General features: G+C 46.4%; 1 protein-coding gene and 1 pseudogene across 2 annotated transcripts in view; both read left to right on the top strand.

Moving 5' to 3' along the window:
- The first annotated feature begins 6,687 nt into the window (after positions 1-6,687).
- LOC103012820 (CDKN2AIP N-terminal-like protein) lies at positions 6,688-19,211 on the top strand (annotated as a pseudogene).
- A 1,511-nt stretch (positions 19,212-20,722) lies between these two features.
- The window catches only part of SEC14L1 (SEC14 like lipid binding 1), a 51,545-nt gene continuing 48,114 nt past the window's right edge, over positions 20,723-24,153 (top strand). Inside the window, exons 1-2 of one of the 2 annotated variants that reach the window (XM_057536163.1) lie at positions 20,723-20,910; positions 23,358-23,450. In XM_057536163.1, coding sequence (XP_057392146.1) covers positions 23,388-23,450 — 63 coding nt within the window. In that variant the 5' untranslated portion in view covers positions 20,723-20,910; positions 23,358-23,387. The remainder of the gene's footprint in view (positions 20,911-23,357; positions 23,451-24,153) is intronic. The other variant, XM_057536161.1, reaches the window with a different exon arrangement.

Raw genomic sequence — 24,153 nt, 5'->3', positions numbered from 1 at the left:
CAACTGGGCCCGTGAGCCACAACTACTGAGCCTGTGCGTCTGGAGCCTGTGCTCCACAACAAGAGAGGCCGCGATAGTGGGAGGCCCACGCACCGCAATGAAGAGTGGCCCCCGCTCGCCACAACCAGAGAAAGCCCTTGCACAGAAACGAAGACCCAACACAGTTAAAGATAATAAATAAATAAATAAATAAATTTTAAAAAAGAAGAAATAATAAATAAGAAGAAAGAAAAAAGCACCTAAGCCTTGAGCAGATCACTGCCCTTGGAGACTCTCTGTTCCTTCCAGGCACGCAGAGTCATCTTCTTAACCAGAAAAACAGCTTTTCTGCTTAAAATTTTGATCAAACTTTAAAGCTGAAAATTGGAAGTAAAAGGATGCTTTACTATGGAATTTTGAAAATATGTGAAACAAGCAAATTACATTTTGGGGATGGAGTATTGGAAACTTGCCAGCGGTACCTTAACATTCCTTTCCGCAGGGGGTTGCCTGGTCACCTTCCCAGGGTCTGTGAGGGGTAGCACGTCTTCTGCCCACAGAACCGCTGAGAGTGTGAAGTTGGCATGGGTTTCTTCCAAGTCACCCCTTTGCCTTCCTTGCCAGCCCTCCTCTCTTGGGTACTTTCTGGGTCACAGCTGAATGCACCCCAAAACGCATCTGCAGCCACAGACTCGATAAAGAACAAGTTAAGAAATGCCAACCGAGATAAGTTTGTCTCCCTGATCACCTGCCCCTGAAATACTGCCAGTCTGAGGTTATCACCGCCTTTGGGACAAACAACAATTCACAAGTGAAGAAGACCCTTAAGGCTTCATGCTTCCCAAGGAGTCGCACCTGAGACACGAGTTCTTACTGCGTCTTAATGTGTCTTCTGCCATAGTTGCTCCCAACTCTGATATAATAAACACAGCCTCTTACCCTACTCACAGGCCTAACATACTCCCAGGCACACGCCTTCTGGTCTCGGGAGAGAGATCCCGGCTGCTAAATGTGGGTGCAAATAAGATCAATAAAGGTCGCCCTGGGTGGAAAAGAGATGCAAAAGCTCAGCCTGCCGCCTCTGCCTAAGTGACATCTTTTTCACGACACTATTTGTGTGGCCACCTGGGTATCTATGATAAAAGTCATTATCCTAGAGATCCTAGGAGCCACTGCCCCACCCCCATCCCTCATGACTCAAGAGTCAGGCACAAACTTCAAACAAAACATGGGGTCCCCGGAGCATCTTCTGGAGGCTCAAGGGCATCAACTGCAGGATCACAGGTCCTCTCAGTTCACAGGCACAGAGCTGTACTCTTGTTTTATCTTTAGCTACTTATTTTATTTTATTGATTTATTTTTTAATTTTTATTTTATATTGGGGTATAGTTGATTTGTTAATGCTGTACACTTTGTGCTGTACACTATAGTTGATTTGTTAATGCTGTACACTTTGTGTACAGCAAAGTGATTCAGTTATACACATACATATATCTATTCTTTTTCAAAATCTTTTCTCATTTAGGTTATTACATAACATTGAGCAGAGTTTTAGCCACTTATTTTAATCATTCACTCCAGAAGACTGCCCCCTGCCAGCTCCTTTCTGGGTCTGACCCTCCACCAGTTTCAAATGAACTGGTAAACTCAAATGTGGGGTCTTTACACCGGGAACAGTCAGGCTGAGAGCATCTGCAGATGCTGTTTGTCCTTTGCGTTTGCCGGTGGCAGCTAAGTTTGGGCTCAAGGTGTTTTCACCAACGACTCCACTTGTTTCAGGCCCTTTTGGGATCAGACAGACCCTTGCTCTTGGCTGGGGGTGGGAGAAGGGGTTCTTGGGGCCTTCACTCTGGGTGGCTAAAGCCCTTCTCTGATGCCGCCCACCTCCAAGTAAAGGGACATTTTGCTCTGACTACCCCGTGAGTTATTGCAACCAAAGCAGCGTGTTCTCTTGCTTTTACAACCCAGAAAACAAATCACTGTCTCCTAAATGAAAAGGAACAAAATCAGCCACGGGAGAGGTCGTGGGAGATGTTTTCCAAGGATCTAAGAGTACTTGTCAGAATCAAGCAACACTTATATTTAAGATCCTCTTTAACAAGGCCTGTTTTGAAGTCAGTTCATTGTGTGGTAAAGAAAATGAAAAGAAAGGAGTGAAACGTTTTGACTCACGTATTTTGAAATGTTACAAAAATTCGCTTGGCTGTTTCGGGCTCTGGCTGCTGGATGGGGTGTGTGAGGGGTCTCTATCCAAGGCGTAGTCTTATGAGAGCTTTAATAATGGTGTGAGCAAAACCAGATCCAGAACCCAGAGGAAGGAGGAATGAATACTGACCTTTACATCGGACGGATGGGATGGGATTTCAGAGGGCAGAGATGGGGAAAAGAGACATTCCAGGTGGAAGAAGCTCAAAGTCCTAGAGAGGCGTGTGGTCCTGGGGCAGCAAGTCCTCAGATGGTACCAGGGACCAGGTTTTCAGCCCGTGGCTCCTGGGACACAGCAAAACTAAAATCTCATATGTTTATCCTTGTTTCCATATTGTGCTTTACGAGTTTGAAAACTAGCATAGGCATACATTTGCTTAAAAGTCAGGAGTTTTGACTTGGGATTTGAAAGGACGTTTTTATCAGTAATGGCATGTTCGAACAATCTTAGAATTTCACAGACTTTTCCGCAGAGGAGGTGCCCAGCAGGATACTCAGTAGCCGACCGTAGAATTTCTCACCCCACCTCATCTCGAATGCTGTGGGTGTGATGGGAGCTGGTCTGCGGGTAGGAGGAATTTTTGGAATGTGATTCCAGGCCAACACCCCATCTTTACAAAATTAAATCTTGAGCATCCTTTTCTTTTGCCACAGTTGGTTATCTCTGGGTCTGTGGAATGTCATCTAGCCGACAGTCTCCAGTCTTTATTTTCTGCAGTGAATGCTACTGAAGTAATCTCTATGCAAGGGCACTTTTTGGGTGTATGCAGAAACCCAACCAACATCTTTGCAAAAGACTGGTAATTTTAAAAGCCCTAAGCTATTCTCATCAGCTGAATGAACGTTTTGACAGCCTAATGGTGGTCGATGTGCTCTATAGCTTTTACACAGAGCTGATGAATTAGAGAGTAACTTCAAGATCAAGCCCTAGATGAGAATCTTCCCCATGGAGTTGGCCTGTCACCAACAGATTGCCCAAGAAAACTCAGCCCCCTATTGGCACTGGCCACCTCTTGCAGGAAGACACATTCGGAAGGGCTGAGGGATTAGAAAGTCCTTCATCCCAGTGGATTGGAGAGAAAGGGCTTAGTTTGGGGGCATCAGATCTTTGAGACTCCCTTAAGGCTATCACCCAGTCCTTCCCCCTTCATTCTCATCACTCTAGGTGAGAATCTTTGTAGAGCGGGGAATGATTTGGCTTTTTACAATGGGCCCTGAAACAACCCAGCATGGGGAGAAGACTCTACAAACAAGACCAGCCCCACAGATGGCCAGCACCCCCTGTACAAGCCTAGTTCTGACATTCTCTTGAACTATGACCTTAGGCTTGGAGGCCAGCAGTAAGGTGACCATTTCACCTTGGTCAGCTCCAGGGTCAAGTGGATGGCAGGAACCATTTGATTTTTCCAGTCTGGCCATACTGCCTAGGCCAACAGGTCTCCCTGGCTTAGTTTGATCACCCCAATGCCCCAGAAGCTGGGGGTATGTGGCCACTTAGAGCCATTGAGGATGGGTACAACAGACAGCTCTTTAGAAGGGTTTGGAAAAGCTGCTTCTCCCTATTCTTTCTTCAATCTAAAGCCCTCTTACCCAGGCTGGCTCTCAGGGGGTCCACACCTACAAAACGGTGTTGTCTCCCTCCTTCTCCTTAAGGATTACAAATCAGTGATCTTAAAATTTATCACCCACTTCCCTGGCAGTCTAGTAGTTAAGACTCCGAGCTTCCACCGCAGGGGGCAAGGGTTCGATCCCTGGTCGGGGAACTAAGATCCCACATGCTTGTGGCATGGCCAAAAAAAAAAAAAAAATTTATCACCCATAGATCAAGAACAAGGACCTACTGTATAGCACAGGGAACTATATTCACTATCTTGAAATAGCCTATAATGGAAAAGAATCTGAAAAAGAATATATATATATGTATAACTGAATCACTTTGCTGTACACTGAAATGAACACAACACTGTACATTAACTATACTTCAATTAAAAAATTAAATTAAATTAAAATAAAAATTTATCACCCAACCAGGTCACTTCTGAGAGTGAAAGGGGACGTTATTGATAATTCCCTTGAGTCCGTAGGCATCAATTGAGACTATCTCAGGCCAACAGGGATGTCTGACGCCCTAATTATAAAGGATGGAGAAGGGAAGGAATGTGACTAATTAATGAGGCCTATTCATCTCCACCCATGTAGGACTGTCCTTTGAGCCCCACACATTTCCGAGTGACAAAAGACACTTTTCTGTTACGTAATAACATCCCGGGCGCCACCAAGTCCAAAGGGTAACAAAGGACAGAGCATTTCCAGCTGCCCATCCAGGAATGCCATTTAACAGAAGGAGAGCCCTGGGCCCAGCCAGAAAAGTTCATGCTTTCCTAAAGTCAAGGTTATAACCATGCAGCGTGGAAGGCTTCTTCCCGTAATTGTTCTAGTGTTTGTGCAGGCACACATGCACCTAGAAGCTGCCATCTATATTTAGCTGCCATTAGCATCGTCTCTGCACAGCATTCCTATCTTATTATGCAGGGAGCACAGGCTTTGACTGGCAATGTAATACCAGGGGGTTTAGAACAAGAAAGAAATAACTAGTATCTTCCAGTAACCATCCCATCATCTTCAACCAGATGAAGGAAGCCCTGGCTTTGCTGCCTTCCTAAGCAGGGTCCCAAGAGCTACCCCTGCATGCAGCGACGGGGGAAGAAAAATAGTCTAGATGATCACTAGGCCGCCTTTCCTTAGGGGTTATGAGTGAATTTCAGGCTTCTGTCCTACCCAGGAACAAATACCCGCTTCTTTCAGGAGTTGAAAGGATGACTCTCAAATCACTGCGTCAGCTGGAGGAAAACCTCATAAAGGAGCTGGTATCCCTGTGGGAGAGCAGTCTGCGTTGTTGTCGAGGATGCCAGCTCTCTGGCAGGACAAGAGGTAGCATCTCCTTTTATCTGCCCGTCAGAAAAACGAGTCAATATTCGATGAAATCGTTTATGATAAGTGAATGCAAAATATCATCTACAATCGCAGACAATGAATAGTGTCTTCATCTATAAGAAGAGGGCCGCGGTCTGGCTTGTCTCGAAGGGCTGTTACACTCCAGCAGTTCACACTCCTATCACGTGTGTAATCCCTGGATTACATCAGCCAGCCTGTGCTCACACCTACCGGCTCTCATCTCTCTGGGAGCAAAGGCTGTAATTATTAGAAAAATCAGAGCCTGTACAAATATGTTCTGATCCAGTTTTCCAGAGAAAAGGCAGCAGCTTAAAAAAGCAGGAACAGGATTTCCCTGGCAGTCCGGTGGTTAAGACTCCACACTTCCAATGCAGGGGCCATGGATTTGATCCCTGGTTGGGGAACTAAGATCCCACATGCTGTGGGGCGCGACCAAAAAAAAAAAAAAAGCAGGAAAAATTTCAAAACTCTGATCATGAGGACTTTTACACGCTGCTCTGACCCTCAGGCTGCATTTGCCCTTACTCATAATATTCTCCTTCACTGCACCGAAAACAATTTCAACTCATTTGTTATACTGCCCAAAATGTCATGAATCGGAGATTAGAGTTGACAAATGTAGGGAAGGAAAAAGTTTTCTTTGACTCTCTTAGGGTCCCTGGCTGGGTCTGAAAATTAAACTGACAAAGACGGATGAACAGGAGAAAAGCATACAAATGTATGTAATATCAATTTTATGTGTCCCGGGAGCCTTCCTACAGAAATGAAGACCCAAAGAAACAGTAAAACCTGAGTATTTCTTGCTAGGTTTGATGGGGTGGACAGTCGTGGAGGAATATGATAGGTCAAAGAGTATGAAGTGAGTGTAGCAAACTGGTGGAAACTTTGCATGGCCCATTTGGATTCTTCCTGGTGTCCCTTTGTCTTAGGAGGTAAGGATGCTCCTTTCCTCTGGGTCTAGGGTGGGCACCTCTTCCATAAGGGTTTTATGACCTGTTTCAGGGGAGAAGGAGGGGAAGGTCAGTGTGAACTTCCTGCTTCTGCCATTTTCTCAAACTCCTTCAGCTTAAAATATTTAATATACCCAGGGGCAGTATTGCGGGGGAGCATGTCCTGAACCCCACGTCCCAAGCATCTTCTTAAAAGTGCAAGTTGAAGGACCCATTAAACACTGTCCCTAGGGATGGATGTTGAATCACCTGGCTTTGCCTCTCACATATGAGCTCAGCCAAGTATGTAACTGGAGCATCTCACAATGCCATCTCCGAGGAACAAGGACGGAGGTACAGCACTTCTGAGTATGTGTCCTTGGCCTGCTCCCCACCCAGAATCTGAGGCTGCCCCCAAGGTTTTGAGACTTCTCTCCACATACTGACCATAATCAGATTTCCAGACTGTAGGTATCCCCTTTCTAATGCAGAAATATAAAACCTACTGGGGTTCAGATGTGCGATTTAGATTCAACTAATCACATGCTCCTGCAGGGGATTCTGACTCAGGACTGACACGTGGAGACAGAGACAGGAAACAGGGCATCATTTTGTTGGCATGGATCGTGGCAGAGGGAGCCCGGTTCTGGAGACCAAGCAGACTTGGCAGCTTCCTGATCCTGGTGAGGTGGCAGCTCCCTTGGTGAACCAGGGTGACTCGGGGAGTCGGTTGTTCCTGGAAGCCTGCCTAGTGCTTGCAGCCCCGGTCTGCCCAGCAATTCCGTGAGCCCTCTGGCCCTTCAGAAACCCCCTCTGGCTTGAGCTAGCTAGAGTGGATCCTATTGTCTGCTACTAAGAACCCCCTGGCTAATACAGATGGAGTAAAGACAGCTGGGGGTGGTGCGGTGGGATGGGGGGGTGGGAAGAGACGTTCAGGATGTAGTAGAAGAGTCCAGAAAGAGAAATGGGAAGTTGGCAAATATTTTGAATAATGGCTACCATTTATTGCGTCTGTACCACGTGAATTATCTCCAACCCTTACAACTCTGTTAGGCATTACTATGCCCATTTTACAGCTGCGAAAATAGGCTCAGAATGGTTAAGGGACCTGCCCAAGGTCACAAAGCCTTCCACAGTGAATTAGGACTTTGAATCCAGATCCTTTTGTGCTCGAGGCCCCGGATCTCTCCACTTTGTTCCTCTGCCCAGGCCAGCCCTGCTTGCAGAAAGGAGGGGAAACTCCTTCCCCCGTTCCTTTTACTCCTCCCGGCTTCCGGCTCTCACAGCCCAGCCGTTCTCCTAGTCTGAGTCACACTACAGTTTACCTGCGTATGGGCTCAAGAGGTTAGGTGAGCAATTCATCCTTCAGGAACACCAATTACATTAGAAAACACTGACATTGTGGGGGAAATTTCCATAATAGATGACAAACTGCCAAGAGTCCGTCACTGAGCGGCTGGGGTTACAGCGGCTATTTCTGTATTCAACTGTTGTTCTCTCTGAATTTTTTACAAAAAGCAAGTGTATGCCTTCTGTAGTTATATATCACAATTAGCACCACCAACAGGTGATGGAAGAGCAACAAAACATAAATTATGGTTGTGACTGGATAGTGGGAGGATTGGTGATTTTTATTTTCCTCTTTATGCATTTCTGCATTTCAACACGTTTCTAAAACAAGTGTGGGCTCAGGTTGCTTTTAGCGACAAGGAACAGAAAACCCTTCCTCAAGCTGGACTGCACAATGCGGACATTGACAAGGGCACATGACGGGAAGTCTAGCAGGAAGGGGAGCCCCAGGCACGGCGGCGACGTGTCACCAAAGACCTGCTCTGCTCCCTCCACCTCTACTCTCTGTGGCCCCAGGACGCCCCCATCCCCATCAAAGCCCACTTCCCCTCGTGGGCACAGCACAGGTGTCGCAGTCCCAGGAAGCAGAGTGGACACAGCAGTGCCCAGACACAGAAATGGGCTGTCTTTTTCGGTGTCTCCCTTTTAGACGGCAGGAGCCCTTCCGGAACCCGCTAGCAGACTTCCCTGTGGGTCTCATCGGTCAGAATTGGGTTCCATGCCCACTCCTAAATCAGTGCCTGGGAGAAGGGATGCCTTAGATTTACCTGGTCTGCCTGCCAGAGCTGGGGCAGGGTCAGCTTCCCCTGGAGTTCCGCCGCTCCCCGCATGTGAAGGAGGGTGGGCACCTGAGCAGAGTCCGGCCTTGGGTAGGAAGACATGGGCAGTGGATGCCGTGTAGACAGTCTGCTGTAGCGTATATTATTTTATAATTAAAAAAATTACATTGATATTTAAAATTTTTAAATCACCCTTGTTGTGGTTGGAACCACAGGTGAGAGCTTTGGCAGGAGCTGTGTCCATGGGTCCCCTCTGTTTATGAAACCTTTCTGCTCCTTCATGGAAAATAATCACGGTCTAAGCTGGAACAAAAGCCTTCTTTTTCTGCTTCAGGGTATTGTTTTATCTCTGGGAACATCAAGAGCCGAACAAGTCCCAGCTGGCAGTCATGGGGCCTGAATTTCCTCAGGTATGTCTATCAGTTGGGTCACAGGGCTCCCTGCCTTGGCTAATAAAATTCCTTTCTTAAGGTGTTATGGCTCAAAATTAAGTTTTATCGTGTCCCTAACCACGAAGAGCGCTAAGCTTTTATCGGACATTATTTGATGCAGACTTCTCAAACATCTAAAAAATTTTAAAAATTTATTTTATTGAAGTATGGTTGATTTACAATGTTGTGTTAATTTCTGCTGTACAGCAAAGTGATTCTGTGACACGGTATATACATTCTTTTTCATATTCTTTTCCATTATGGTTTAATCACAAGATATTGAATACAGTTCCCAGTGCTATACAGCAGGACCTTATTGTTTATCCGTTCTATATATAATAGTTTGCATCTGCTAACCCCAAACTTCCAGACTATCCCTCCCCCACCCCCTCTCCCCCTTGGCAACCGTAAGTCTGTTCTCTATGTCTGTGAGGCTGTTTCTGTTTCATAGATAAGTTCATTTGTGTCATATTTTAGATTCCACGTATAAGTGATATCATATGGTATTTGTCTTTCTCTTTCTGACCTACTTCACTCAGTATGATAATCTCTAGGTCCATGCATGTTGCTGCAAATGGCATTATCTCATTCTTTTTTACGGCTGAGTAATATTCTATCATATATATATATATCACATCTTCTTTATCCATTCATGAGACTTCTTAAACATTTAAGGGCTTGGCCAAGATGAATGAAATGGTTTTGAAGATGTCTTGGATCCCAGCATTGCAAATCTGAGGGTGGGGGTAAGAGGAGCCACTTGGAGGTATGTCGGGTTTTCCTGCATCCATAAATTTTCTCAGCATCACTTTCAGCAAGTTTGAACCAGCTGCAGAGAAATCATCGGTTTCTTTCAGCCTGTTGTACAGTTGCTAAACTGTGTAATGCAAAGGATGCAGAAACTAAGACAGAGGGTTCAATGTCTTCCATCAGAGAGCAAGCTTTGCTTTGTATCGAGACCCCAGTTGGCCTCGTAGTCTTTGCTGGTGGGACATAAAAATAAGTGGATTTAAAGAAAAAGAAAGGGGAATAAAACCTTTCTATTATTTTCACCAAGTTAAGGGTACCTTTAATTTCATTCAGCATTCTCAAACTTGAACTTAATCAGGGTTTTTTGGCCTCCATTATGTCATGTGCCAGGCGCTTGGGAACTCCATTATTATGAATCTCAGAACAATTAGCAGATGGAAGAATAAATGGAACATTAAAAAGTCACACAGGTTATTGCCACTTGCTATTTAAAGAATGTATGAGTCAAGCCTATTTGACTGCAACACAGAGGTCATATGGAAATATCTTAAGGCCAGATACGTTCCCGGTTTGCGAGCTCAGCAGAATGTCCGGGGACTCGCAGGTGTGTCTGTCCATCAGGTGCTCCCACACTGCCAGTCGGATGCCACCTGGGCATCCACATGCCTATGTGCTTAGGGGTGATGGGCATTTCACCACGACACCTGGGCGTTCAGGTCTTGAACCTGGTGAGTTGGAAGAAAGAACAAAAAGGAGAAACAATGAGTTTAACCTCTGCAGAGAGAGGTTAATGCAACGGAAACACTCACGTGAGTGTTGGAGTCAAACAGTGTTAGGGTCACATTCTCTGCCCTGGAAGTCACTGTGTGTGTCTTGGTGTCCCCACCTGTAAAATGGGCTCTTATGAGGATCCCTGCCTAGCGGCCGGCCAATACAGTCAGTGTGCAGCAGAGGGGGCTGTTATTAAACCATAACTAACTTAACTAGGGTACCATATTCAGTTACCATATGGGGTGAGAGGCACCACCCACTGCCTCCAAAGATCCGAATTCTCTGTGGGGATTAAGCAGGCCTCCTTGTGCCTCCGTTTCCCTGGGTGTAGAATGAGCCCAGGTTGCCAGCATCACAGGGGTTCCTGGAAGGCTCCCCCGAGCTGCCAAGAGGCTGGTCCTCAGAGAAGCCCTTTGTGTGCCCGAGGGGGTCCCCGGAGACGAGCTCCTCTGCAGATGCACGTGGTGAGCCTCTGAGCAAGGCCCGCCCACCGCGGAGGCCGCCCCGGGAGCCAAGGACTTTTTTGTTTGTTTTTAATTGTTATTTATTTATTTATTTGGCTGCGTTGAGTCTTCGTTGCTCCGCACGGGCTTTTTCTAGTCGCGGTGAGCGGGGGCTGCTCTTTATCGCCGTGAGCAGGCTTCTCATTGCAGTGGCTTCTCTTGCTGCAGAGCACGGGCTCTAGAGCGCAGGCTCAGTAGTTGTGGCTCGCAGGCTCTAGAGCGCAGGCTCAGTAGTTGTGGCGCACGGGCTTAGCTGCGCCGCGGCATGTGGGACCTTCCCTGACAAGGGTTCGAACCCGTGTTCCCTGCACTGGCAGGCAGATTTTTAACCACTGCGCCACCAGGGAAGTCCCGAGAGCAGGGTCTTTGTTCTCTGGCTCTTTCAGAGCCTGGGCCCTAAAGTGGACTGTAGGCCCGCCTTGGCCTTCTTTTGGCCTCACTTTCCTTAAAACCACGCTTGTTGGGGGTCAGGCAAGAGCACATGCCCTTGGAGTCCTGGAGGCCCCCCCATGGGTTGCAAGCACCTTCTCACCTTCAGGCTGAACCGGTGATGCAGTGAAAGGGGAGCGTGCAGGAAGTGCCCCCTTCCCTCCAACCGGACTTCGGTTCTAACCAACTGTAGAGGGTGGAATGGGGGTTGCCCCCAAAAGATGTGTCCAAGTCCTAACCCCAGGTAGCTGGGAACATGGCCTTATTTGGAAATAGGGTCTTTGCAGATACAGTTAAGTTGAGGATCTGGAGGGGAGAAGGGCTCGTTGTGGATTTGGGGGGGGGCCCTAAATCCAAAGACTGGTGTCCTTATAGAGAAAGGACATTCAGAGACACACAGGGAAAAGGCAGATGCAGAGACTAGAGGACATGAATACAGCCCTAAGACATGGGATGCCTGGGGCCGGAGAAGCTGGAAGAGGCAGGAAGTGACCCCCCCTAGAGCCTCAGGAGGGAGCACGGCTCTGCCAGCACCTTGATTTTTCCTCCAGAACTGTGAGAGAATAAATTTCTATTGTTTTAAGCCACCTGGTTTGTGGCAATTTGTTACAGCAGTCCCAGGAAACTAACACACCAGCCCCAGGTGCTTCCTGAGCCTAGGTGGTAAACCTGCTGAGTAAAGTTCAGAGGTGTAGCTTGTGTCCCTGGGGGTAAGGAGTGAGGGCGAGCAGGCTCCTGGTTTTGCATCAGAGTGTTGCACGTTTCTGGGGAGCGGCAGAAGGTTGGCTGGTGTCCTGGAGACAGCCGAGGGTCACTCTTTGGCAGGAGCACAGTACCTGTCAGAGGTCACGGCGGGATCAAGGCTGGCAGGCACGTCTCTGTTAGGATCAGTTATGCACTCACGCTTGGGCGTTTGCTCCAGTGAGCTTTGTGAATTTGGAGGGTGGCAGGGACTGTTGTATCCGGCTAAGCAAGATGACCATCTCTGCAGGCGTCCCCTGATCCCTTCAAGTCCTATGTAGCTCGTAATTATGGAAAGTGGTTTACCAAGAAAGACCCCGTATTGTTTCAGCATGTCTGTGCTTACAGCCATTCAAGTGAGGACTGATCTTTTGAACAACACTCTTCATATTATTTTTCCGTTTGGGGGAAATTTAAGATGGGGGAAGGACTTATCTAAATAATAGAGGATGATGTTGGTAACCAACCACAGGGGTAGGCAGGAGAATAATCTATGCTTAGAGAACATTCCGGAGGCAGAGCTGTGTAGGATGCCTGGCTGTGGGAAGCATTTACATACAGCCTAACCATTTCCAAAGCGTTTTCACAAATATTTTCTTATCTCAGCTTAGCAACCTTGTGAGATACATTTTTCTGACACCAAATCCCATCAACTTCCGACTTTAGAGAACTTGTTTTGTTTTGGTTTTTTTCCCTTTAGAAAAGAAAAATCCTAAAAGCTGCTTTGGGCTACTGAGGGGGCCCAATCAGGCACACAGGCCCTGCCATGGTGGGAAGGGAGGGGAGATGGAATTTTCAGCAGGTGTGAAATGAGCAGATGTGTGATTCTCAGCAGGAGGTCACATAATATTCTGGAGGCAGAGCTGTAAGATGCCTGGCTGTGGGATGCACCCCAAATAAACACTCCCCCCACAGACAAAAAGCGGTTGGGGGGATAGGCGATTTGGGGGTCTGACGTGGCCCTGTCTTTCACCCACGTCAAGGAGGAAGCGGGGGAGCTCTGGGCTCCGACGGGTCCTGTCCATCTCTTCCTTGTGAAGTCCAGTCTCTGCCCACAGAACTGAGGTGGAGGATATTCTCGTCCATATTTAGCCTTGGGAAAATTGCTTTACTAATCAAATTTGGGGCGCTCTGCTTATCCTCACCCGGTCCCCCCTTGTTCTGTGGCCTGTGGTCTGTCCCTTGTTAGCGCTCCTTTCCATGTGCGAGGCCACCCCACCCTACCTGGTGTGACCCAAGGTGGAGTAGCCGGGGATGAATTGCTGACTTGCTAATCTAAGTCCCCATCTGGCCTATGAAAGCGCCACACAGCTGCACCAGGGTAGGAGAAGCAAGGACAATATTCTGTGAGAGAAACAAAGCAAAAAAAAGTCTGATTGCGTTGCCTATTTTTATTCCTCTGAGCCAGAAGCTAAAAGGGCTCAGGTCATCCTTTCTTGTCCTAAATCTCATTGGATGAGTGCTATGCTTTCCAGGGCACACGGCAGCAATTCTCTTAAGCTGGGCTGCTTCCCTAAGCTTGGTGTCCTCGCTTGGTGACACAGGGGACAGCACAGGGGGGTGGGGTGAGGTGCTGAGAGCACGGCTCCCAAGGACGTATCAGCTCAGTGCAGGGGGTGGAGAGACGTGTTTAACGCACACAGAATAAAGGCCTAATTGAAGACTCATTACTTCAACCCAACCAGTATTTAACAGGGTTCTGGAAAATGCCAAGTGCATAGGCAGAAGAACATGAGTGGATGTGATCCCAGGACCCAAGCAACTTACAACTGGAGGGGAGAGACAGACCCATTTCATTTACAGTCTCATTTCAGGCAGTGTGCCTTACGGTGGAAGTGTCAAGTGCTTAGACACAGAGGAGAAGAAGAGGAAAAGGAAAGGCTTTGGGGAGGGGTTACAGAGCTTAAGAGGCGGTGTGGTCGTCACTGTTTACATGTCTGTCCCATGCAGTAGGCTGAGCTCCTTGAAGGAAAATCTGTTTTTATATAGTGGATCTTCTCACACTCCTGTGCTAAATATGGTGTCTGAATAAATTACGGGGCTGAATACATTTTTGCTGAGTTAACGAAGGAATAAATAAATGAGCAGATAAAGTGGAGATGAAACTAAAATCATTCTGGACAAAGGAAAGATTTATAGAAGACCTCGGATGGCAGGCTTTGAAGCTTAAATTTATCTCTGTTGTCAGTGTTAGATTTTGAGCAAAGGAGTGAGTGTGTGTGTGTGTGTGTGTGTGTGTGTGTGTGTGTTTGAAAGAGAATTTTGCCAGCAGCATGGAGAGTGCCTTGGAAGAGGAAAGACTCTGAGGTGGGGAAACCAATTAAGATATGGGGAGCTTTGCCTCTCCAGGTTGAAATGAAATATTTTAGAAATATGTAAGGCTGGATGATAACTTTTGCAGATCTGGTTTCTTGGCCTTAAGTTTTCCCAGGTTGGGAATGATGCAATGGTATTAGCTCAAGACCACTGGATGACTGCCAGAGCAGGATGAAGAAATTGTGCCTGTAGGGTAACCTATATTTTTTGTTCTTTTCCAGGCTGGAAAATTTGCCAGCTGGTCCATGTCAGGATAATCTGTCATGCCTTGCAAGGCTGTCTTTTACCCTTTTACTACCAAATGAGAAAGTGATCCCTTCCAGAAGTGGAAGAGACCTGACACGTCCCAGTAGCTGGCCAAAGTGCAAGGTGCAAATGCCAAGGTGGGTAGGGCTACCAGAGAATCAGAACTAGGTGTTCTCAGCACAGCCTAAATATTTCATTGACCCTGCCACTTAGTAATGTTCAAAGGGGTCATTCAGACTTACCTCCGATGTATCTCGCTGTCGTGGGGAAAAGGTTGGGTTCTGCAGGCTGAAATTTTAGCTAAGACCGTCACTTGTCTCCCAGTGTCTTTCCTGCGATGACCCAATCCTCTTGGTGTCAACAACTTCCCATGCCTTCCTTGAGATGACTGTTCATATTGTGCTAAGATCAATGGAGAAGATGTGGTCAGAGGGACCAGTAACAGCGTCCCCAGCTCAGGTCAATCCTGCTGGGGAAGAAGTAACAGGCCACAGGGTCTGTGTCCAGGCTGTAGATGCCGCATCCTGTCGTCAGCCAGAGTGACCACCAGGAACGGCAGCTTCAGACTCAGGCTCCTAGTGGGGACTCAGCTGAGCAACCCAAAGGAACCAGAGTGTCTTGCTGTGGATGCCAGAGCTTGGGAATCCTCCGTTTCCATCACAAAGACACCTGATACATGGCCTTTACACAGTACCCGGCAGGGCTTCCATCTACCAAGTAAGAGGGGACACAGACACTCCTCAAGCTAGGGACTCACTCAAGGTGTTTCAGATACTCTCATAATATGACCTTAGAGAGAGTCTGTCTGAGGAAGAGAGCAGGTGCGCAGCTGAGGACAGGAGCAGCCACGTGTTCTGTGCTGCAGCCCTGTCCTTTGCTCTGCTTGTCACACGCCCACTACTGCACGCACACACACTGCTTCCAAGGAAGCATCATTCGAGGAAGGACATTTGATCCTCTTGAGCCTTTCTTCCTACTTGCCGGAGGTACAGGATACATCATGATGATGGCAAAGCAGCAAGACAGAAGGAACCCATGTCCCTGATGATGAGACCTGAGGCCACCTGCATCCGCATTCTGGTGGTCTTTTGGGAGTTGGCCATTGACAGTGATGGTGGAGGTGTCATTCCCACCCTGGACTCCATTCACATGCAAGGGACACAGACTTCTATCTTGTCAAGGCACTTTTACCTTGGGCTTTTGGTCACTGGCAGCCAAACCTGATCCCGATACACGTCTCCACTTCCCCCTCCGTACGTGCTCATCTTTATGCCTCACACAGCATCTGACACATAATAAGAACTCCATGCACATGTGTTAAAAGGACTGGATCTTCCTGCTTAACTCTGAAGCGTGGTGCTCAGTACTGTTTCTTATAGATTTTGGATACACACCCAATAGAACTGATTTTATTTATTTATTTATTTTTATTTTAAAATATTTATTTATTTACTTGGCTGTGCTGGGTCTTAGTTGTGGCATGCGGGGTCTTTCAGTCGCGGCATCCAGCATCTAGTTCCCTGACTGGGGATGGAACCTAGGTCTCCTGCATTGGGAGCGCGGAGTCTTAACCACTGGACCACCAGGGAAATCCCTAGAACTGATTGTGAAACAATCAAACATACCATAACTTATGCATCTAGATGAGTATTGTTTCCTTCAAATTACTGGCCTTGGGAATTTGTTCATGTATCTTAATGATACTACTTAAAGATACTGTTCATGTGGGAATATAAATTGGTACAGCCACTATGGAGAACAGTGAGGAGTTTCCTTAAAAAACTAAAAATAGAGTTACCATATGATCCAGCAGTCCCACTCCTGGGCATATATCTAGAGAAAACTATAATTCCAAAAGATACATGCACCCCAACGTTCATTGCAGCTCTATTTACAATAGCCAGGACATGGAAACAACCTAAATGTCCATTGACTGAGGAATGGATAAAGAAGATGTGGTACATATATACACAATGGAATATTACTCAGCCATAAAAAAGAATGAAATAATGCCATTTGCAGTGACATGGGTGGACCTGGAGATTGTCATACTGAGTGAAGTAAGTCAGACAGAGAAAGACAAATATCATGTGATATCACTTATATGTGGAATCTAAAAAAATGGTATGAATGGATTTATTTACAAAACAGGAATAGAGTCACAGATGTAGAAAACAAACTTACGGTTACCAAGGGGGAAAGGGGAGGGAGGGATAAATTAGGAGACTGGGATTGACATATATACGTTACTATGTATAAAATAGATAACTAATAAGAACCTACTGTACAGCACAGGGAACTCTACTCAATACTCTATAATGACCTGTATGGGAAAAGAACTTTAAAAAGAGTGGATATATGTATATGTATAACCGATTCACTTTGCTGTACACCTGAAACTAACACAACATTGTAAATCAACTATACTCCAATAAAAATTAATTTTAAAAAACCCAAAAAATAAAAATTATCAGACTTTAAAATTTTGCCATATATTAAAAAAAAAGTTTGAATGTTCTAAAAAAAATAAAATAAAGATACTATTCGTAGTATGGAGGGTCCTTAAAAAGCTAAAAATAGAACTACCATATGACCTAGCAATCCCAATACTGGGCATATACCCTGAGAAAACCATAATTCAGAAAGAGTCATGTACCACAATGTTCATTGCAGCACTATTTACAATAGCCAGAACATGGAAGCAACCTAAGTGTCCATCATCGGATGAATGTATAAAGAAGATGTGGCACATATATACAATGGAATATTACTCAGCCATAAAAAGGAATGAAACTGAGTTATTTGTAGTGAGGTGGATGGACCTAGAGTATGTCATACAGAGTAAAGTAAGTCAGACAAAAACAAATACCATATGCTAACGCATATATATGGAATCTAAAAAAAAAAAAAAAAAGGTTCTCATGAACCTAGGGGCAGGACAGGAATAAAGATGCAGACGTAGGGAATGGACTTGAGAACACGGGGAGGGGGAAGGGTAAGCTGGGACAAAGTGAGAGAGTAGCATGGACATATATAAACTACCAAATGTAAAACAGATAGCTAGTGGGAAGTAGCTGCATAGCACAGGGAGATCAGCTCGGTGCTTTGTGACCACCTAGAGGGGTGGGATAGGGAGAGTGGGAGGGAGATGCAAGAGGGAGGGGATGTGGGGATATATGTATACGTATAGCTGATTCACTTTGTTATACAGCAGAAACTAACACAACAATGTAAAGCAATTATACTCCAATAAAGATGTTAAGATCACATGACCCAGAACTGCAAAGTGAGAGCTCTGGATCCCCCTGATCGAAAGATTGGTTCAGGGATGGGCATGTGATCCAGGTCAGGCCCTGGGATTACTGTTTGTGTATCTTATTTTCTTGAGACATTTTTCAATACCTCATTTGTGATTATGCCATGATTTGTCATCCTCAGTGGTGACAAACCATCTTCTCTGTTAAAAATATTTTCCTATAGGTAACTTCAAGCACATACAAAAGTGTACAGAGGAACATAGTTAACAATGATCAATTTAGAACCAACCTTATTTCATCTAGGCCCTTCCTCCCCTCTTTCCCCATCTGGATTATTCCGACACTAATCCCAGAGATCACATCATTTCACCCCCAAATATTTCAGCGTGTATTTCTAAAAAGAGAAGTCTTCTTTAAGAGATATCAATATTAGCCATAATACCATTATCCCACCTAAACAATTAATAATAATGTTTTATTTATTTATTTTTTATTGACGTATAGTTGATTTACAATGTTGTGTTAATTACTGCCGTACAGCAAAGTGATTCAGTTATACATATATATACCTTTTTAAAAATATTTTTTTCCATTATGGTTTATCCCAGGATATTGCATAGTTCTCTGTGCTATAGTCGGACCTCGCTGTTTGTCAAAAATAATTTATTAATTGTTAATAATGTTTAAGCTTCCCTGTTTCATAAAAGTTTCTTTTACTATTTTATTAAAATCAAGATGGAAATAAAGTTCATATATTGCAATTGGTTGCTACCTCAAGTATCTGGGTTTTGTTTTGTTTTTTTAGAAATTTTAATTGAAGGGCGGGCACCACGGTGGAGGAGTTGCTTTCAGGAGTGTGGCAGGCAACCAACTTCAGGGAGCAATTCTCCCACTTAGAGCGCGAGAAGCAATGGAAGGTCCACATGGAATTCATCCTGTGTCACCTGTCCGACTACCGCGACCCACCCAACAACTACTGCTGCCTGGCCAGCTGCTGTCCCTCTCCATGGTCTGGGCCAACCACTTCTTCCTGGGTTGCAGTTACAACAAAGACCTTTTAGACAACGTGATGGAAATGTCTGATGGCGTTGAAGTGGCAGACCAGTCCTAGTTTACTACCAGAAGTGAATTAATGAAAAAGCATCAAAGCTAAGGCAGAAGGTTCATCACATTTTCATCATCAGCTGCAGACTGGGACAGGAGGCTGGCATGAATGCCGACATTGACAACAATGGCTCTCTTAAGCTCTTGGTATCACCAACCTGTAGGAAAGAGGCATTGGAATGGAAGAAAATCTTGTCTAGATTGGCGTTTTAGAAAGTCTCATTCTGGGACGTCCCTGGTGGTCCAGTGGGTAAGACTCCATGCTTCCAGTGCAGGGGGCCCGGGTTCGATCTCTGGTCGGGGAACTAGATCCCACATGCATGCTGCAACTAAGAGTCTGCATGCCGCAACTAAAGATCCCGCATGTCACAACGAAGATTCCGTGCTGCAACTAAGACCCGGTGCAGCCTAGATAAATTAAAAAAAAAAAAGTCTCAATCTTCCAGTAGCTACCATTCTAAAAGTATGCGTGGGTATTTATGTATTTATAAATCCTGCCTTCTTTTTTTTTTTTCAGGTTTTGAGTGTCTAAATGTTTGTTAAAAATGCCTGTTTATTTAAATGTTAATGTAATAATGGCAGGTGATGATTTTCACAATTTGGATTTTTCAACAATGTACTTTTAGCTGTGAAAAAAATTTTAATTGAAGTATAATATTTACATAAAAAAGCAAACAAATCATAGGTGTATGGCTCAATAAATTTCTCAATCTCTTTTGATCTATAGTGTGGCCCTTCCCCTATTTTTTCCTTTGTCCTTTGATGAGGAATGTGTTTGTCATGCAGTATTTCCCATGATTTATGCTTGGCTGATTATTTCCCCCTGGTATTATTTAACATGTTCCTCTGTTCCCATTTCTTGTAAATTGGCCGTTGCCATCTAGAGGCTTATCAGATCAGGTCAATTTTGGGGCGAGACCATTTCATAAGTGCTGCTGTTTACTGGGTTGTCTCTTTCTCGGACCATCTTTTGAAGGTGGATGTGATTTTCACAAACAGGCAAAAGCCAGCCCTAGCTGAGTCTAGTAAGCAGGGTGGGTGATCAAGCTGGAAAATGATGGTTTGAGTTGAAAAACAAGGTGTGATCAAGTAATGAATGATTTTCTTGTGTGGCTGGTAAACTAGCCCTGAAGGAAATTCCGAAACTGTTCCAAAAATGTGCTGTGCACTGGCAGCGTCAAATGCACAGCCACCGAGGGTGACTAATGCAAACGTAACAACAGAGACATTGATGGAGAAACTGTATGTTGGCTATAAAACCATCCTTGTTGTGTGGGTGGACGTGCGTGCTGTCCTTCTCTAGTCATTAGCTCCTCTTAAGAACTCCTAAATGTCTCAGTGTGTATCACACTTGTACTTCAAAGTTGGAGCTCTTGCCGAAACGTCAGATCCACTTGGCTTAGGTCCATCGAACAGCTCGGACGTGTTGACAAGATGCTGCTGGGGCCCACCCAGCCCCTCCCCAGCCCTGGCGTTTGCCTCATCTGCATTACTCGGCGAGAATGTGGTCAGGACACCGCAGAAGTCAACAAAAAATGAGGAAGTACGGAGAGCCTCCTGCGCCGATCAGACAGACCAGCCCGGCCCTGGGCCCCCGCAAAGCCGGAAGGCCCCGGCTATTTTGATGCCTCGCAGACTTCCCAGTTCCAAGTCAGCGGAACTCCCCGGGGCCACTGCTGGACGCCCCTTTTGTGTCTCGGCAGCCTCCGCCCGGCTACTCGCGAGCCCCGCCCCTCACACTAGGCCCGCCCCGTGACGCAAATCTGGGTGGGGCCAGGCGCCTTTGGGCAGACCTGCCTTGCTTCTGGGCCGACGCCTACTCCGAGCTCCTCCCACGCCCGCCGGCCTGGAGTTGGCGCCTGCGCAGCTCGGCTCGGTCCAGGTTGTCACCCCTTCCCCCTTCCTAGCAACCGTCGTCGCTCCTGCCTCCGCCCCTCGGCCGCTTTCGCGCACGCGTGCCCCTTCTCCCGGCCCCGCCCTCCCCGTCACCCGTAACAACCACTGGAGCCTCGCCGGGCCCCTCCCGCTCCCGCCCCACTGCCCACTCCCCGGAACCGGCGGCGGGGCTGCCGCAGCCAGCAGTCGAACGGCGACGGCACCGCGGAGCCGCCGGCATGAGCACCCCCCGCCGCCTCGCGTCCCCGGCCCGGCCCTTCTGACAAGAGGTAGGCGCGCGTCTCCGCGGCGGGTTCCGAGCGCGCCCCCGGCCCGGCCCCTCCGGGAGGCGCGAGGCTCTTGCGTCCGCCTCCCCGCCTTGCCTGCCCTTCCCCGGCCCCTCGGCTCCCCCCGGCTCTCCCCGGCTCCCCCCGGCTCCCCGACTCGGGAGCGGACTGTCTTCCCGCCCGCCTCCGGCCCGCCGCCCCCCGCGCCGCTCCTACTGTATTGGTCGCCCCCTCCCCGCCCCCACCCGCCCATATTCCCACCCGGGACCCCTCCTGGGGGAAGCAGAGTTTGGGGTCCCAGCCGGCCTCTGGCGCACCTCCCCGGGTCGGCCGGGGCTGGGGGCCCGAGGAGCCGCCGCGCCGGACCCCCGGATCGAGCGGAGGGCCCGGCTGCCCCTTGAGCCTGCTCGGGGTGGACTCACTGGGTCTGGCCATTGGCTAATTTTTAAGCACCGATTGTCATGCAGTAGAGGTTGCCCTGGTCCACGGTGCCACTTGGCGGTTGTAACTCCGGATTCCCACGTAGGACGTTTCTTTGGACCAGAGCATCGGAAGCTGGGAACTGGCAGGAGTTCAGAAGCTCGTGAATTAGCAGGTTCTTGAGCGTAGTCGCTTTGGGTTCTGCCGGGCAGTGGAATCCCGAATGGGTGTTACCGAGTCTTAACCGAGCATTCCTCTTTTTTTTTTTTTTTTTTTTTTTTACATTCTCCCCCTACCCCTTTTGATACCCCGTATCAAGTCAGCCTCTCCTTCTGTGGGAGATATCCTAAAATTAATTTTCCTAATTAGAAATTTAAAAGGTTGTTGAATTCCTGCTGGGCACCAGCATTATCAGGTTGGCAAAGCTAAATAGAACACGGTCCCAGCGCACCAGGACCTGCCGGTCCCAGAATCAAGATTAATGGCAGCATTCCAGTTGATTGTGGTGGATTCAGGAGTTTGTCTCTGAGTCTCATGATTTTAGAGCTGGAAGTCTTTCAAGATTATCTCACCCCAAACCTCGCTTTGCAGAGGTGGATCTGAGTCCGGGGGAAGTCAAATGACTTGCTTGAGGTCTCCCAGAGTTATTCTTCAGCAGTTTTCAGAGTGCCAGATATGGCTGTTTTCCGCCAGAACCTGTTCTCTCTGAGAGATATGCGAAACGCACCAGAGGAGGTTCCAGACCTGTTTAAATGTAATAATATAGGTAGGAATCTTATGATATAAAACATATCTTCGTAAAGTTTTCTTTTTTTACAGCTAGACTTTGGACTCCTTGAGGATATTACATTTGGTACTTCTGAATATCCTCTTACCATATTCAGCATAAAATAACATTCTTAATGATTATCCTCGGTAGGACAGGTATGCTCTTTGGATTTATTTTTCTTCCTCCCTTTTAAATAGGGAAGTGAAGTCCCATAGAGGACTCCAAATAAAAGTGTGTTTTCAGAAAAATCCAGGTAGGCTGGGGCCAGTGTGTAAATGTGTCCCTGGCAGGAGGATTCCTGACTTTGAAGTAGGCTTCAGCACTTAGTTGATTGCTTCCTGATATTACAGCTATTTGAGGCTGGAGAAGTCAGTGGAGCCTCTAGCCAGAGTGCTTGGTGGTGTCTCTGCCATTTGAAGATAGGTCCCTGAAGTTGTCTTTTTTAAAAAATATATTTAATTAATTAATTAATTAATTAAATTCTTGGCTGCGTGGGGTCTTAGTTGTGGCAGGCGGGATATTTGTTGCGGTGCGCGGGCTTCTCTCTAGCTGCGGTGTGCGGGTTTTCTCTCTCTAGTTGTGGCGCGCAGGCTCAGTAGTTGTGGTGCGTGGGCTTAGTTGCCTCGCGGCCCATGGGATCCTAGTTCCCTGACCAGGGATGGAACCCACCTCCTGTGCATTAGAAGGCAGATTCTTTACCACTGGACCACCAGGGAAGTCCCTGAAGTTGTGGTCTTGCACTTAGAAAATGGGAATTGACAAGTTTCCTTTGAAAATATCTTTTGAGGAGTATCCCATAATTTGAGACACACTAGTGTTTTTTTCCACTTTTATTTTTGTGTGTCCTGGGCTTAATATCTTTTAAGTGCCACCATTTTTATTTGGCTTCTAGTGGAAGTTGTTGAAGAGAAAATGATTCAAGAACTAATTGTATGGGTTATCAGAATAATGGAATCATGACATTTCACTGCTGGAAAGGACCCAGGGCAGCCCCTGGAGAGGCGGTGAGGCAGGTAGGGCAATGGAGTCCTCCAGCCCTCAGACCAGAGCTGCTTCCCTCACTCCACTTGGGCTTTCTTCACCTTTTCTTACTGTCTTTATCGCCTTCCCTTGTCCTTGTACAATTAAGCCTCGTCTTTTGACTTTTGCGTGCATAGAATTATGACCCACTGAGATTCCTTAGACTGTAGTATGTTGTGTAAATGCAGATTTAATTTTTTCCACATCTTGTTTATTTATCACAAATGTTTGTGTTTTGCAGGTGTGAGAGGATTGCTGTTTTATTGCAATCATGGTGCAAAAATACCAGTCACCAGTGAGGGTGTATAAACACCCCTTTGAATTAATTATGGCTGTAAGTACTTTTCAGTTTACTCTTCAGCTTCTTATTTTTTTAGGTATTCAAATTTGGTGACCTGTTCCACTTTTACTTGTTCTGTTTTTATGCTTTTGAACTTTATCAAGTTTGTGAAATGTTTTTAAACTATAAGTCTCTGAAAATCAAAATCTGCATGTTTATTTTTAAAATAATTCACCTCAGTGTAATGTATGAATTTCAGTTAATTCTCCATTTGAAAAACACAGAAGTGGGATTGTGACTAAATAATTCTTCCTCTGGATTTTGCTCTTTTTTTGTTTGTTAAAGTAGAAAAGGGATGTGGAGAGTGGTTTTTTCCCTCTGCTGCTCATTTAGATTTGGGTGAATTCACCATGTGGAACTGACACATAGGATGGGGTTTAATGTACCAGATTCTAAGGACTCTGTTGAATGAATTTCCTCCGCTAATATCAAATTCATGAGTCATATTAGAATTCTACAAATGGGGTAACTAAAGTCTGAATTTTCTTTGTTACTACCTAAAGAGTTTGGTTCAAAATAAGCATTTCACTAGAGGCAAAAAAATCCCCCCAAAACCCAAAACAAACTTTTTGCCAATCCCTTTTAGATTAGTATAAGGTATTCTTTCCTTTCCCTTCTCTTTTATGTTATTGTTAAGGTGTAATATAAGTGGATGTACAGGAAGATGCCTCTGTCATGAAATATGCCCTGATGAAAG

This window comes from Balaenoptera acutorostrata, chromosome 20, assembly GCF_949987535.1.
Source record: "Balaenoptera acutorostrata chromosome 20, mBalAcu1.1, whole genome shotgun sequence".
NCBI lineage: Eukaryota > Metazoa > Chordata > Mammalia > Artiodactyla > Balaenopteridae > Balaenoptera > Balaenoptera acutorostrata.
Note: the sequence above shows the minus strand (reverse complement) of the source record. Positions and strands in the feature narration are given on the sequence as shown.